At 54.8% G+C, this 15,411-nt stretch overlaps 1 protein-coding gene across 2 annotated transcripts in view; it reads right to left on the reverse strand.

Moving 5' to 3' along the window:
* EPHB2 (EPH receptor B2) overlaps positions 1–15,411 on the reverse strand; it is a 129,132-nt gene that overhangs the window by 71,565 nt on the left and 42,156 nt on the right. For both annotated transcript variants that reach the window (XM_055705716.1, XM_055705715.1), the window contains exon 3: positions 12,366–13,050. In XM_055705716.1, the coding sequence (XP_055561691.1) occupies positions 12,366–13,050 (685 nt within the window). The remainder of the gene's footprint in view (positions 1–12,365; positions 13,051–15,411) is intronic.

Below are 15,411 nucleotides of genomic sequence, written 5' to 3' on the forward strand. Positions count from 1 at the left end.
AAGCTTTGACAAAAGACATTTCCAGTCTGCTAGCAGCTCCAGCACTCATCACTGCTGCAGCCGCAACCCGGCCCACAGGTTCGAAGGTGGCATGTGACAGCGGGGACCCGGGCATGTCAACCCAAGGGTAGGGATGCAGCAGTGCCAGGGCAATGCCACACACCCACAGGGCACGCGAGAGGCAGACGCCAGCACTCCAAGGAGGATCCTGCAAGTCAACTCACAGCAGGATAAAATATCTGGGACCCCCTACAAGCCTCACACTTTGCACCAATTCTGATCCAGATGTGCCTGTGGCAGGATCCAGCAGCTGCCTGAGGGTCCCACCCTCCTGCCTGACCTGGCTGCACATGTCTCTATGCAGGGGTGTCACCTCCACCTTGGCTGGTGTCTCACCCCTGTCCCGATCTGCCCCTGTCACCCTCCCACAGTGGTACCCGCACGGCGGGATGCTCCCCCGGGCACTGCAGTGCACACAGGCAGAGGCTACAGACCAAATGCCAACAGCGCTATTGCGCAGTTCCCCCCAGGCTAATTAATTAATTCTGCTCGTTAGTGAGCTACCTGGGCTGGCATGGAGCTCTGTCATGATGCTGCATCCTTGCAAGCGCATGTTGGACTAGGCAGCCCTTGCCACAGCAGGAGTACACGCCGTGCCAGACACCCATAGGTATGGATGCTGCCCCCCCCTCCAAGCCCTCTGCCAGGGCTGCCCTTGCTCCCAGCCGTGCTCTGAGCTTCGGGGAGGTGGCAAGTGAGCTCAGGGCACCGAAATGTCCTCCTTCCCTCCTCTCTGCGCTTCAGGGATGCAGCCTCCCAGGGAGGGCATATTGCCCACCATACGCTGCTTCCTCCCTCCCACCTGCATTTGCTTTTGGCCTCCCAGCACAGCATGCAGGAAATCACAGCTCTGGTTGCCATGGAAACCCCATCCCAGGGTCCGTGTCCCCCCAGACATATGCAACACGATTGGGCTGGTGCAGCAGCAGTGGTCCCATGCATCCTGCATCCCCAGCTTGGCAACCTCCTCCTGGTTCCCACCGAAGCCTTTGTGACCCCTCCTCACGGTAGCCCTGGTGTCAGGCAACCCAGCCGGGAGCCAGGACTTCTGCTGCCAGAGAAATGCATCGCACCAGCCCTCTCTTCTTTAGGCAGGACAGCACAGCAAAACCGCACTTGGGTCCACCCCGACCCCCCTGCTCAGCTTTGCACTGACGGCTTTGCCACCCGAAAACCAGCCCTGGCACACGGCAAATCTCTGTGCCACAGCTCCTGCAAAGGCAGAGAGAGCCAAACGCTCACCAAATCGTTAAAGCTGTCGAGCGTTCACAGGCCGCATGTGAAGCGCACGTGCATCGGGCTCAAGATGTCCTGGAGGAACGTCCTGGAGGAACCACCGTGCATGTCGGGCAGGTCCCCGTGCGCATATTTTTGCCTGGGAAATCCTGGAAAGAGCAGCTGTGCTCTAATTCAAGAGAAAGAAAAACAAACTGGGATCGCTTCCATCTGAGCCAGACAGCAAAAAAACTTTCCAGAAGAAAAAAAAAAAAAAAAAAAGAAAAAGAGACCAGTTCTAATTATAGGGTATCCTGAAGATACACACACTTAGATTTGTCACTCTATTTGCAAATTAACCGTACTCATGGTGGTGATGCAAGGAAGCAGTGGGCATGATAAAAGTGCCTCTTCTGGCTTCCTAATCCTCTTTAGAAAGCAGAACACCCAGTGTCAGCAGCACCCAAGGGCAAACTGGTGCACCCTGCCATTTCCAGCGCCGCAGACCTTTTACAGGTCCTAAGGCTAGGATGTGCACGGCTGCAGCTGGAAGGCTGAGCTGGAGAAAGCCTGGAGACTTATTTTTCCTCCAACAGCTCCCTCATACCTCATTCTCCAGTTGGTGCCACCAGGTCCACTCCTAGGGTATAAATTGAGAGTAAAATACCAGCATTATTGCTTGGATCAATGTCCAAGCTGACGTAGGTGACGGGAATGGCATAACCACTGTACTTGTGAAGGTGACTGAAAATTACAGTGCGAGCATCGCTCGCCGTACCACGCACCGGGAAGCGTGCTGTGGGCTGTAAGTACCGCCACAACGGCGAACGGAGGCAATTTTTAATCCATCACTGGAGTGCACAGCAGGGAAAGGTGAACGAGAAGCTTCTCCGGGTGTGAGTCATTCCCCGAACGCTTCTCCTAATCCTGTTTTCCCCGCTTTTACTCTCAGTTTTATTAATGATAGCTGCACGTATACACCGAAAGGCTCAGAATTAATTTTGCTCGCCGTGTGACCTGCAGCAGTAGTGTTTCCACTGTGGTAAACCCTCCTAAGCTTCATGCCTTCAGCTACGGGAATCCTCTGGGTGATGGTTGGCATGAGAGAGCAGCTCCAGCATCTGCTGCCTGGGCAGCCCCAGGCATCATCTCCTGCTCCTCCTCCTCCCTCAGCACAGCTCCCTGCAAGCCAAAGATGGTGCTGTAGGACCCCGAGCCATCCAGGTGGGGATGAATGGGGAGGTTATCTGACAAAATAATGCTCTTGATCATGCTGACAGCAATATGGGCGCCTAGACAGTTGTCACCAGCACACAAGACAGGAGGGATAAGGAAAAAGGGAAGGGAGGGAAAGGGGCAGAGGAAGGCTCGTGAAAAAAAGTTGGTTTCCACTGAAATGCCTCAAAAGAGAGACCAGCACCTTAGAAATCCCCAGTTAAGGATCTGATGCCCAGCAATGTCCCACATCTTGCCCGCCCCTGGATGCTCAACACACGTGGGCGCTTCGGACCGCTGGACGGGCGGCACCAGCCCACATCCCCTGGCTCTGCACACCCTGGGAGGGTGTAGACCCCGTGTTCGGGAACAGCCTTCCCGAAGGGCAGGGAGCAAGGTGGACCAGCGTGATGGAAACCACCCGCTGGTGTCTGAGAGCCCCTGACGCTGCGCAGACCCTTCCCGCATCTCCGCAGAAAGCCTCCTGGAGAGCCGATGCCGTAAAAAGGCAGATATCGTGCATTTAATGGAGTGTGCTGTTTGCTGTTTGACAAATATTATCTTTTACTACAGACGCTTCAGAAGTCGCTACGATCTTTTCAAAAGCCATCCAGGCTGGGAGAAATGCCATTTGGAGCAAAGCATCCCCGTTACTCTACTTTATGGGCTCCACTTCAGGCTGCACTTTAATTCTGACTAATCTTGATGGTTTGGGCATTTTGATGGTTCAAACTGAATAAAGCCTTTATCATGTGTCCATTTATTGTTCACTCTGCTCCTGTCTCCTGTCACAGCTGCAGGTGTAACAACCTGGTACTCCTGGGATCATAATGTTTTGAAAGAAAATTGCTAGCTTTGGTTTCAGACTTAAAAATTGTCTTCTTGAACACAGGGTCTCCATGAGCTCTGAATGTGACAATACTCCAAAAGTGCAAAAATACTTTCCAAAGTAGGAGCTTGGCATTGAAAACTGTCAGCAACCAAATACGGAACAACCAGTTATTCCCTCAAAACCTATTTTGAATCTGCCCCGTTAGTCATAGGAGTTATTTTTAGCCATCTCCCACCAAACCTCCGGATTTCTGATGGTACCCTCACCTCGTGGTTCAGGTGTGCCCATCACCTCCCCAGGTGCTGCCGCAGCATCGCTGCGGTACCCACAGCCCACGCTTGGGATGCGCTTCAGCACAGAATTGTAAACTCAAGCATCGAGAGCCCCGTTGGCCAACTGAAACCACAAAACGGATTTTTCCAAGGGTGTCTAGTTTCTGACACAAGGAGCAAAGCCAGTATCCCCAGTTTATCTCCAAGGACTCCAGAAAGGTGCTAGCACCTTGGCAAGCATCATTTCAACCTGCTGAAGGGAAGAAGAACTCTCTCTGTCTTTGAAGCTCTTGCTTCAGCACTCTGGAAAGGCTTCACAGGAGGCACTTACCTGCAGAACACATTGTGTTCACACAGGTCCCTCCTCTCAGGTGCCATTCAAAGAAAAGGATGCAGGAGAAGCAAGGCACTGAGTTGGTAGCTCCGGGTCTCAGTAGGACTTTCCAAGATCCAGTGAATTACAGTTTCCTGCTCACACTACACCTTGTTGCTCATTTTCCAGCCTGTAAGACCTGCCAATCTGCAAATTACTAGTTTCTCATGTTCTATAACCAGTTTCCCCACTTCTTGGGCAGATGCTGGACTCCCGCAAAGGCACCTGAGTTAGGTGGGCACGGGGCTGCCACTCACTCAGAGGAGGATGTGTGCTGAAGCTTGCTGGCAGGGAGGCAGTCAAAGATGCTGGTTCAGAGCCTGTTTGGCTTGTAAATGTATTTCCAGCATGGCCACAGCCCACCCAGCCTTCAACCAGCTGCTGCCCACACCCCACCATCTGCTGGGCTGTGCCCCTTCTTTCCTGTCCCTCTCTTTTTTTTTTTTTTTTTTTAATTTTAATTTCTGCCCGGTTTTGCTCCGCATCCTTCATGCACCTCCTTCCTTTACAATGTTTAAGTTCTAACACCCACCCACGCGAGGACGGGGTATCACGGCTCGGTGTCACTGAACTTAAGGTCTCCTCCAAAATGTGAAAATTGCGTATTTTGCTTGGCCAAACCTAATTTAATGTTGTTTGAAGTCTGGTCTGTGTAAACACAGCCATCGTGTGAGCTATGAATACTTTGATTCCATCTCTTAACCTTTATGGGGACTTTTATGTATACTTTCAAGTGATATACTATGTTTCTAAGGCATATGGGGAACAATAAAGAGTTTCCCTGGAGCTAATTAAGCTAATCATGGCTTCTAGATTAAATTTGCTGTAAGATTTTTACCTTGTATTGCTAAACTAAAACAACTGTGCTCTTACAAAGTGATCATCTGACATCCGAATAACTTTAAATCAGTGCAGAACGTCTGAGGGCATTTCTCAGTATCTCTCAGCTTTGGCCCGACTCGCAGAAAAATTCCAAATGAAAAAGAAATCCTCAAAAGTAGCATTTTCTCCGATTTTCCTCAGGTTTCACACAATGAAGAACATTCTCCTCTTGCCCCATAACGATGCAGCACTGATGAATTCAGGGGAAAACCCTCCTTGCCCTCCAGATCTCCGAGCACTTTGATTCAAAGGAAAAGCGAACAGTAAAAACCACATTCCCTTCATTTTATGGCAATAATGAGTTAAAATCCTGGAAGCCTGGGCCTGGATCGCAGCTATTCATTCCAGTTCCTATTAATGTTTACCACTTTTCTCAGAATTAAAAAAAAAAATAGGGAGGAGGGGGAGGCTTATGAAGGAGAGTGAGGAAAAGCAGGAATAAACGCTGCTCTCCCCCGGTGTTGGCACGGGATGCTGCTGGTCCCCGCTCACACGGGCGTAGCAAGACCAGGAATGTGGTATTTGATCCAAAATGCTGTTGTAAAAATAAGTCAGGGGGGATTTTCTTATCAGGACAGGTGTGAGCTCCAGGAAAGCACCCGTGTTACAATGGGGCTCGGCCCCTGCAGCCAGGACATCACCCCGCGGTGGAGATCCTCTGGGTCTGCTCTCACCCAGCTCCTCGCTGATCCCAGCACAACAGAATGCCTGGGGAGTAAGGATGGGGGGAATGACCTGTCCCAAAGCAGGAAGGGGAGCAGAGACCTTCCCCACAGCCCTGGGGGGTTATATCTTGAGCAGAGAGAAGAAAGGGTTCGTGCAAAAGGACTGGGAAGCACCGACCAGGGCAGATAGCAGCAATGCAAAAGGAAATCCCAGGGATGGCCACCGTTCCCATCAGTGAATTCCCAGTGGGTTTTGCTGGACCTGAGATCTCCATCCCTCCCTCCAACCCAAGGGACTCATGGCCTGCCCATGCTACGGAAGGAGAACATGCTGTTCCCCTCTGCGCTCCTAGTGGGCTGCTCTGGGGGGATCTCCTGCATCCTGCGGGGGTCTCTCCTACACCTTCACAACAGGGCTGGGAGGGCTCTGCAATGCTCCTGCTGTTCAAAAATCACACTCCTCTTCTGGCAGACCTCATCTCCTCCCTTTCTCTACAGACAAAAGACTTCTGTGGAAGGTCTCAGACCCATCCCTTGTCTTGAAAGAAAACGAGGAAGCAGTTCTCATTTCCTTTGCCTGCTTTTGGCCACCAAGGTCTACTCCCTCAGAAGCAGCATTTCTCCTTCTGAGGAGACTCGTCCATCTCCTTCCTTCGTGTCCTGCCCCACTCCTGGACCACCTGTGACCCTCCTGGTGAAGTCAGCATCTCGTAGGACTTGGGACCACCAGGAAATAAATGCTTCAAGTCTCCTGTCCGATGCCCCCTGGCTCTGCTTGGCTCCCCCAGTCCTGCTCCCAGCTCCAGAAGCCCAAACACTAGCCAGCCACGTGCAGAGGACAAGCTGGCACCTCCTCCGACTCCTGGGTGCACCAAGCAGTTGCAATCCCCACCACAGCCCTCACTGGATTCACGATATGGAGAGATCAGCAAAAAAGCGGGAGGGAAAAGAATTAAAGCAATGGAAAGACAGACGCCGTATTCTTGCTTCCCAGGCAGAGAGGGAGCAGAAGGAGAAGCCCAGAACGCAGTATCCACCATGACATCGAGCCACGGCCGGCTGGGAGCATTCAAATTGTCAACAATCCTGTAGAAAAGGCAGACAAATTCCTGTTTTGTACTTGGGAAGAAGCCAGGTGATGTAATCATCTTATAGGATGATGGTGAAATACTTTCCATTCCAGCAGTAACTCAAGATGTTAAATAGCAGCTACTAAAGTTAAACATTGTTAAATCAGTATGTCAGGAGAGCATCTACCTAAGAGTTTTAAAGAGATGGCTGATGAACCAGCGGACAGTTAACGTTCATTTTCCACACGCCGTGAAGTAGTAGGATGTTTCAGAGATGTAGGAAAAAGCCATTTGTTAAATGAGGCAGTCTTGGCTATTTTAGGACTGCCACTGCAACGTCAGTACCAGTCAAATAAGGATGTGCCAGCTACGGGATTCGGTCAGCAAAGGATTAAAGGCAGGCAGTAATAGCAGTGCCAACCTACGTACATTTATGGAAAACAGATTAAGGCAAATTAGCCTTGCATGTTTTTTTGATGCAATTACAAGATTGGCTGGAGAGGTAACAGCGTTAATGCAATGCACCCAAACTTCTGCAGAGCATTTCCCTTGGTAACACATGATATTTTGATTCTGAAATTAGAGGGTCCACTGACACTGTGGGACATATTCAATGCATTAAAACTTGGCAAGCTGATACTGCTACGGTCTGAGATCTAAGCAGGGAATGCGCAGAAAGCAGGTCTGTTTCTACTAGAGCCAACAAATTTGGTTCGTGCCTCTGGGCTATTTAACATTTTTATCAATGACCCAGGAGAAAGCCCAAAGCATTCCCAATAAAGTTAGCTGATGACATGGAAGTTGTAGTGTGGTAAATACTGAAGATGATGGGTTCCTGATACACAGCAATCCGGATGCCTCGGTGAGCGGGGCACAAGCAAGGAATGTGCGTTTCAGTACAAATACACGTCAAATCACACCTCCAGGGATAAGGATGTGGGCCACAGCAGCTGTCTGCTCCCAGTCCCACTGGGAAGAACAAGGACCTTTCAAAAGCACCCAGAGAAACATCATTGCCCAAATGGGTAAAGCAAAGGGGGGATGTAGGAAGAGGGAAATTGGAGCAGCCACTCGGCCGATCACTGTGAGCATCCTGGATGTGGATGCTGGATCTGCCAATGGAAAGGCTAAAGCAGCACCAAGGGACGGGAAGAGCTAGAACAAAAAAAAAAAACAAAAAAAGCCAAAAACCTTACCAGAGGACCAGGGGGTCAAGGATTACTCTTAAACAGGCACACGGAAAGCAGAGGTGTGTTCACCAAGGTCCGAATGCCAGGGGTAAGAAGGCAGGAGTGACCGCTGGAAGCATTTAACGGGCAATTCTCCATCTCTGGAAACATTTACATCACTATTGGCTGCATCTGCTCCAGCTCAACCAGGAATGCTTCCTGTAAGAGCTTAATTACCCCTAGGGCCTTACAATTTATTGGCTGGGTCCAGCATTATCAGTGGAGGCTCAGACCCGAAACAGGCATGGAGCCATAAACAGCCTCTTATCTTCAAAACATCACGTACTTAGGACATACCCTTCTCCAGCACATCAGAAAGCTGCACGCCCCTCCGAGCCCTTAGCAGATACTTGTCCCCCTCCAAAACCCAAGCACAGCTGGGACAGACCCCCACTGCTCCCCACACCTCTGTGGTGAGGGAACAGCTCGGGGTTCTTCACACACATGTAGGTGCGCATCACTGCTTCTGCGCCCACATCCCCATCACATGGTGGAGCTGCTTGGACTTCAAAGTAACATGCAAGTACAGGCAGGGAAGCCCACCACGAAGCCCACCTGTAGGACACACATCTGCAAGGGCACAGCCCTACCAAAACCTACCAGCCAGCCCCATACAGCCCCAGACTGGGACACCCCGGATACCAGCCCACTAGAGCAATAACCCTAGAGGTCACCCTTCCCCTTTCAGAGCTGGACTTGGGCAGAATCAGTGATGGAGCTGACCTGGGAGTATCCAGCCGGGTCACTGGTGGAGCTGGACTGTGGTGTAAGTGGGGCTGGACAGGACCAGTACCAGGCTGGGTGCCAGAGCTGGGTCAGGACCCTCACATCCTCTCTCCTGGCTCTGCACCCCAGGGATGGAACAGAATGAAGGCAGGGCAGGCTCCAAAGGGGAGCACTGCTGAGCCCTCAGGCTCCCCACAGGCTCCCTCCTTGAGCTGGAGAAAACAGGTGGCAGCCTGGATCTTCTACAGACCACCTAGGTGACCAGGTTTCTCCTCTTCCCAGCATGTCACTAGCTTCTCCCCTCCTCAGAAACGCTTGTGACCCCAAAGGATGACGCTACATGACAGCAAGAGCATCACCACCAGCTTCTGCAGGGCAAAAGCATCCCACATTACCAGGGTCAAACAAGGACACCCCCCGGTCATTGCCACAGGAGCACCACCAAGCAGCTGCCCGCCCAAGATGGAGCAGAGCTGGAAGCAGGATTCAACAGCCAGGACCAGCAGCCAGCATCTGCCATCCCTGAGCAGGCAGAGACCCTTGCAGGCAGCGTTCGTCAACTGTCCAGTGCGAAAAGAGCGAGCAGGCAGCACAATAGCTCTGCCTCTGCTCTTGCAGAGGGGAGCCAATGAATACGGGAGGTAGAGAAATGCGCTTAATATGCTGCATGGGAGGGATGGGCGGGGGAGAAGGGGGGAGGCGGCAGACAAAGAACAGGGAGATGGAGAGAAAAAAAAAAAAAAAAAAGATGCAGGCAGGGAGCAGGAGAAGGTGAAGCAGGGAGGATGGGCCTGGGCGTATTTGGCTGGGGGGGAGGCGCGTGCGGGGAGCCCCTCGCCAGCGCGGAAAGGAGCTGGGAAGCCAGCGGAGGAGTGGAGTGGAGCGGGCAGGCAGCCCCTCGCAGGGCCCTGCGGGATTGGCGAGCAAGGCCCAGCAAAATGAAAATCTCTTAACCACACAGAATTGTTAACTGCCCCCAAATCCTTTTGTGTTGGGGCTGCAAGCTTAGAAGAGCTTAAGCTGTTAGATGCATGAACTTCCTCCATAAATATCCCTTGTGTACACTGCCGTGAGCAGCCTTGCGCCGTATTAGCCAGATGAGAAGTCCAGCGGAGAAAATGAGCAACTCCTTCCAGCGCCTTGCAGCTGCACAGAGGAGTTGGCCATCGCTTGGGATGCCCTTTTCCACCGGGACCCCTCAGCGGGGCAGGACCAGCGAGCCGCGTCCCCCACGCTCCCCGCCACGTCCTGTTTGGGTGACCGAGCTGTGCGAGAGCTCCTTCGCCCCCAGCGCCAGCTCGGATTTGCTTTTGTTTTGCTTCTGGAAAGGAGCCCAGATTCCCTCCCACCCTGCGAAACAGCAGAAAACCTGCCGGCCACATGTACGAGCCAGTCCCCCGAACCAGGCGGCTTGTGCGCTGCCCCTGGGGGGACGGGGGGGCAAGGACACCATGGGGGTGGGCATGGCTGCAGGGCTGCATCCCGCAGGTCCTTCCCGAGATGAGCTGGGGAGGGGAGCCCTGTCCCTGCCCGACTGAGCCGGGGTGAGCAGCCCCCTCCCCAGACCTCTGTGGGGCTCACTGGGGGGGCTGGGAGAGGATGGGGGTGCTAGGGCTGTCCGGACAGCTGTGTGGCTGCCTCTCGTCCCAGTCCCTGCTCTTCTTCTGCTGGGGAAAATGGAAGGTGTGACCCAGTCTGGCGTGACACCGGGGTCCCGTCCAGCCCCAGTCACACAGCCCCACGCAGGGAGGGGAAGGGAGGAGAAGGGAGGGGGAGGGAGGGGAAGGGAGGGGAAGGGAGGGGGAGGGAGGGGAAGGGAGGGGAAGGGAGGGGAAGGGAGGGGAAGGGAGGGGAAGGGAGGGGAAGGCAGCCCTGGAGTCAGCTGCCCCACGGAGACGGTGGGCTGCCGGCCACCGTGTGATTAATGACGGCGGGGAGTGCGGGGCCAGGCGCACGCCAGCACCGGCTGGAGAAACAGATGCTGAGGTACGGACCTCCCAAAATCCTGCTGCTGTGCAGACAAAGAGGAGACCTGGCCTCTCCCTCCTGCTCGCTCCCTCCACCTTGGCCCCCTGCTCCTGCCCACTCCGCCTCTTCCCCGGATCCTGCAGGGACAGGGTCCTGCACCAGGCACCCCAGGAGCCCTGAGGTATGCAAAGGGACTGTCCCTTGGCTGGGCTGGCAGCAGGACCAGGGAGCCCCAAGAAACTGTAGCTGCATCAGAGCAAAGCGCTGTGCAGGGCTGGGTCTGCTCAGGGAAAAAAAAAACCAAAAAAAACCCTGAGATGGAAAAGCTGACATGAATCATTTTGGCCTTCTGGTGTTGCTACGAATGCTTCACTTGGGTGTCATAAAACACCCATCTTCCCTTTGAGGCTGGGATTAGCCAGGCCCCCTTTCCACCCTGCGCTGCAGCAGTACTGCTGTGCTGCCCCCCTCCCCAGCACCGTCCTTGCCACAGCTGGAGGACACTTGGTCACCCCAAGCTTGGTGGCCAGAGACATTGGGTGCCCTAGGGAGGAGCAGCTCAAAGCACGGATGTGACACGACACCTGCAGCACATCAGGATCTGTAGTTTGACGCGAGCAGCCCAGCCAAGAGCAGGAGACATGGTTCCCTCTCCAAGGGGACCATCCAACCTGCAGACCCAACTAAGCATGGCCAGATACTGTCCATCCCGCTCTCCGGTGTGCCCGTCTCCCCACTACCAGCACACCTTGCTTGGTGCTGCCCAGCCACTCCTTCCTACAGCAAGAACCGAGGAGACAAAGCTCCTTCCTCACACTCTGCAGTGCCCACCCATGTATCTATAATTGATCTCAGAAAAACCCCAGCTTTGCTCGGAGTGCACTGATGCTATCGAAATTGTCATGGGATTTTGATGTTCATCCAGGACAGGGAGGGAGAGGAGTCCATTTGCTAAACGCTATAGTTTGCTCTATGCATTGTACAGCCACAGGTGCCCAATAAACAGGCAAGTCTCAGGTCCCCACCTCTCTCCCAATACCCCCAGCACTCCTTTCTCAACCTCCCCGAGCCCACACGTGACTGGGAGGAGCACGGAGATGGGTTTGGGCACAGTGCTTCCAGGGAGAGCAGTGCGGAGCCTCTCACTTGCCGGGGACCACGCTGGCTCCATGGTGCTCAGCTCATGGAGCAGGAACTCCTGGAGTGTGCTTTGAACATCTGCAAGGGCAGGACAACATCTGCAGGGGCAGGAGACCTCCAGCTACTGCAGGAGCTTGGAGGTTTCCAGGCTGGAGAGGTGAGCCTGGTCCCAAACAGCCCATGACCATCCCGCACCTCAGCAGGAAAACGCTGCAGACAACTTGCTCCTTCCCACCACATCACCCTTGGGTGCCCTCACTGCCATTCCTCTCATCCCAGAAGCATTTCAGCCCACGTCAAGGCACAGGGCACAAACCGAAGTGAGAACGGCCATAGTGCTTTGGGAGGTGACTGCAGATGGGTGGCACGCACCACGGCTACACACATGTGTGTCCCTCCAAGACCTGGAGAACACGGAGGGCACCAGCCCCTGGCCAGCACCCTGGGAACCGGTGGCTCTGAGGACCCAGAGGTAACGCAGAGGCTCTGCAATGGCTGGATGAGCCTGGGGCAGGAATTGAGGAGCTGGGCACGGAGTCAGCATCCCCACACATGCTCCTCTCCCACGTCCCCACGTGCTTCTCTCCCAGCCTTGCTCAAGGAGGTCACTCCCAGGCAGCTCACGCAGCACCCAGCTGCAAACCCCGACTGCCGCCACCAGCACAGCCCGTCGGCAGCGAGGTGAGCGTGCTGAGCGAGACCGAAGGCAAGCGGTTACCTCTGCAGACGGTTCCGTTTTCCACCGACTCGTAGCCTGCCCGGCACATGCAGCGGCCGATGGGCACCAGCCACTCGCCGTCCCCATTGCAGTACAGCTTGATGGGCACGTCTACCTCCTCTGCGTTGGTGATGCACGTCCCCCGGGCTGCCACCAGAGAGGTGCTCTCTGCTCCTGAGAGGGTTTCTTGAAAGACGGCCCCATTCTGGATCACACGGGGACACTTGCGGTAGAAGACGCGGACGGCGATTAAGGACATGCAGCCTCCATAGTCCTGGAAGGCCAGGTAGAAACCATTCTTGGAGACAGGTCCAAAACTGCGCACCTCGGTGTTAATCTTCATCACCCGTCCACCTAGGTCCACCTGCGAGAAGCTCTCGTCGGCAGCGATCGTGTCCACCTTCATCCAAGGATTCTCCATCCAATTAGGAAAAGTCTTGGTGGCCGAGTCAAAGTCTGACTCAAAATAATAGAGGTTAAAAGTCTCCTTACAGGAGCCTGGGACATTAGGGATGCTGCTGCAGTCCCGGACAGAAAATTTCATCTCCACGTGGATGCGGTGTGCTCCTCGCCTCCGGATATACTTGGTCCGGAGCCAGTTGTTTTGGCTGGATTCAAAGACGTTGCACACCTGGTAGGTGCGGATCGTGTTCATGTTCTCATCATACCCGCTCACCTCTTCCCACTGCGGACAGGACACACAAAGTCAAGGGGCTGCACTGAACTGATGCTTCCCACCCACCTCACCTCTCCCAACCCCCCCACGTGCCAAGCAGGCAGGTTCTGCCTGCACCAGCTGCCCCACACCACGTCCACCCCATCACCCAGGCAGCCCCAGAAGCCCAGCACCCTGTACCTATGAGCCTCCATCCTGCTCTGGCAGGATTTGACCCATGCTGCACACCAGGCAGGCTCCGCACCGCGGGGACAAGGTGACCCAAGCCCTCAGCAGAGCTTGGGGCCATCTCGCTGCAGCAGCACCGTGGTCCATGCCCGGATTGATGCTAAAGCATCTCTGCCAGGTGGCAGGGCACGGTGGGGCCACGCACCTCCCCTGCAGGCCGTAATGTCTTTAGCAGGGGCTGCTGCCCGTGGGCTGCGGTACGGCACAGCCTCCCAGCACAGTAACACGATGCCTTTAGCAGATGTATTCCCATCGCACCGCTACAGTTACAGACGTGGCAGACAGGACCTGCTTTCTCAGGAGCGTGTAATGCAGCCGTAAAACCTCCTCACCGGCTGCAGCCCAAGCACCGGTGCAGGCGGCCGGCTGAGCCACGGGCCAGTAGCCAGTGGCCTTTCCCCAGAGGCAGGAGGGAAGGTTTACGGGAGCCCGGCTGACCCCGCAGCTTACCCAGACGAGGAGATGCTGGGCAAGACCCCCTGGCAGCCCTCATCCCTGCCCCTTCAAGGCCAACAATCTTTAGGGTCCCTCCTGCAGCTGTGCACATGTCGCAGTCCCAGCTGTCCTAAACTGGATCTATGGGATGTCCCACGAGCTGTGGCATGGCCGGAACATCCTTCTTGGCAAGAGAGCTCAGAGCTGACATATTCCCCCATGGGAAGCTCAATCCAGCTCCCCCCAGCTGACCAAGAGCTGACTGCCAGCTCTGGAGGAGTATCCACAGAGCTCAGAGCTGCTGAGACACCTCCCGGCCCTGTCCAGCTCCCTGCCCCTTCCCCAGGCTCTTTTTTTCCCCAAAACCTTCCGTGTTTGTTGTCTCCATCCTTTGTAGGATGGGGAGACTTTGGGGTGGGTGATGTAGCAGGGAAGGGCAGAGCTGCAGCTTGCAACCAACCACTCCTCTGTGGCAGGTATAGACGGGAAAGGGTCTCTGTGGGAGGAGAACCATTCACTTGGCTCACCAGAACATCTTCCCCAGCCCAGGACCTTGCTGGAGAGCAAAGCACCTCCCCATGCTGCCCCCTCCCCACCTGCAGCACCCTCGTGATGCTGGCGGCAGGGACCAGGGTCCAGCGAGCGTGTGACACGGCTCCAGCCAGCTGGAATGGCTTCCCATGAACTTGTTCATAAACCTGCTCAAGTGGAAGCTGAGCCGTTTCCCACAGACGTGAAACCCCGAGCACAACCCTGCCTTGGATGCAGGATCGTGACACCCAGGGCACGGCAGCAGCACAGCCCGGATCCAGCACCAGTGCCAGGACCCAGATCCACAGGGAAAACCCTGCAGGAGCAGAGCAGCCCCAGCCCCTTGGCCTGCAAAAGGTCTCACAAAGGCACCCAGGACTGCAGAGGGAGGCTCACGAGATGGGAGACAGATTGCTCCTCGCACGTCAAGGCTAACAGCCCAACAGAAGGCTGTCAGGGAAGATCCCCAAACAGCTCCAACCACTTCTGATTGGCAGTGGCTGCAAATCTGCTGCCATTGCTGGGGGAGGAGGAGAGCATCCCTGCAAAATGCAGGGGAATCATTTGCTTTATTTTGCAGAAATAAATTTGGTGTAATAATGGAAAATTGCAGGATCTCCCCATTTTTTAGGGCACCGGTTGGGAGCGGGGTGAAGGAATAAAGGACAAGGGAAACAATTCCTTCCCCTGCTCTGCCTCTGATGTGGCTCTCCCTCGCCTGGACCACTCCTGACACCCGCTCTGAGACAGCAAGTCACCAGCTCAGGGATGTGCAGTGCTGCCCTGTCCTCACCCACACCAGGGAGGGCTCAGGGCATGAGCATGAAGAGCATGTGGTGGAAGGAGAGCCCCTACAGCCCAGGGCTGAACCATAGACAGTGGAGGCAGGGCATGGGGACACCTACATGTAGTATTGGGGCTCAACAGCCAGAGAAAAAGCAACTGTCTGGGCTTTAGAATCTCTCACCAAAGAAGCAACAAACAGGTGGAGCACCCATCAGCTTTTGTCTTCCAGATGATGCTGGCTGCACCCAACCTGGCCAGCCACCCATGGGTAGGATGCCTTGCCCTGTCCCACCAGTGGGCACGAGGCTGCACTGGGAGAAGCCGTGAAGGCACCACAGCATCAGCACCCGTGACGTGCACATTGCAGAGCATGATGCATGCCATGGCCCC

Source organism: Falco cherrug, chromosome 3, assembly GCF_023634085.1.
Source record: "Falco cherrug isolate bFalChe1 chromosome 3, bFalChe1.pri, whole genome shotgun sequence".
NCBI classification, from domain to species: domain Eukaryota; kingdom Metazoa; phylum Chordata; class Aves; order Falconiformes; family Falconidae; genus Falco; species Falco cherrug.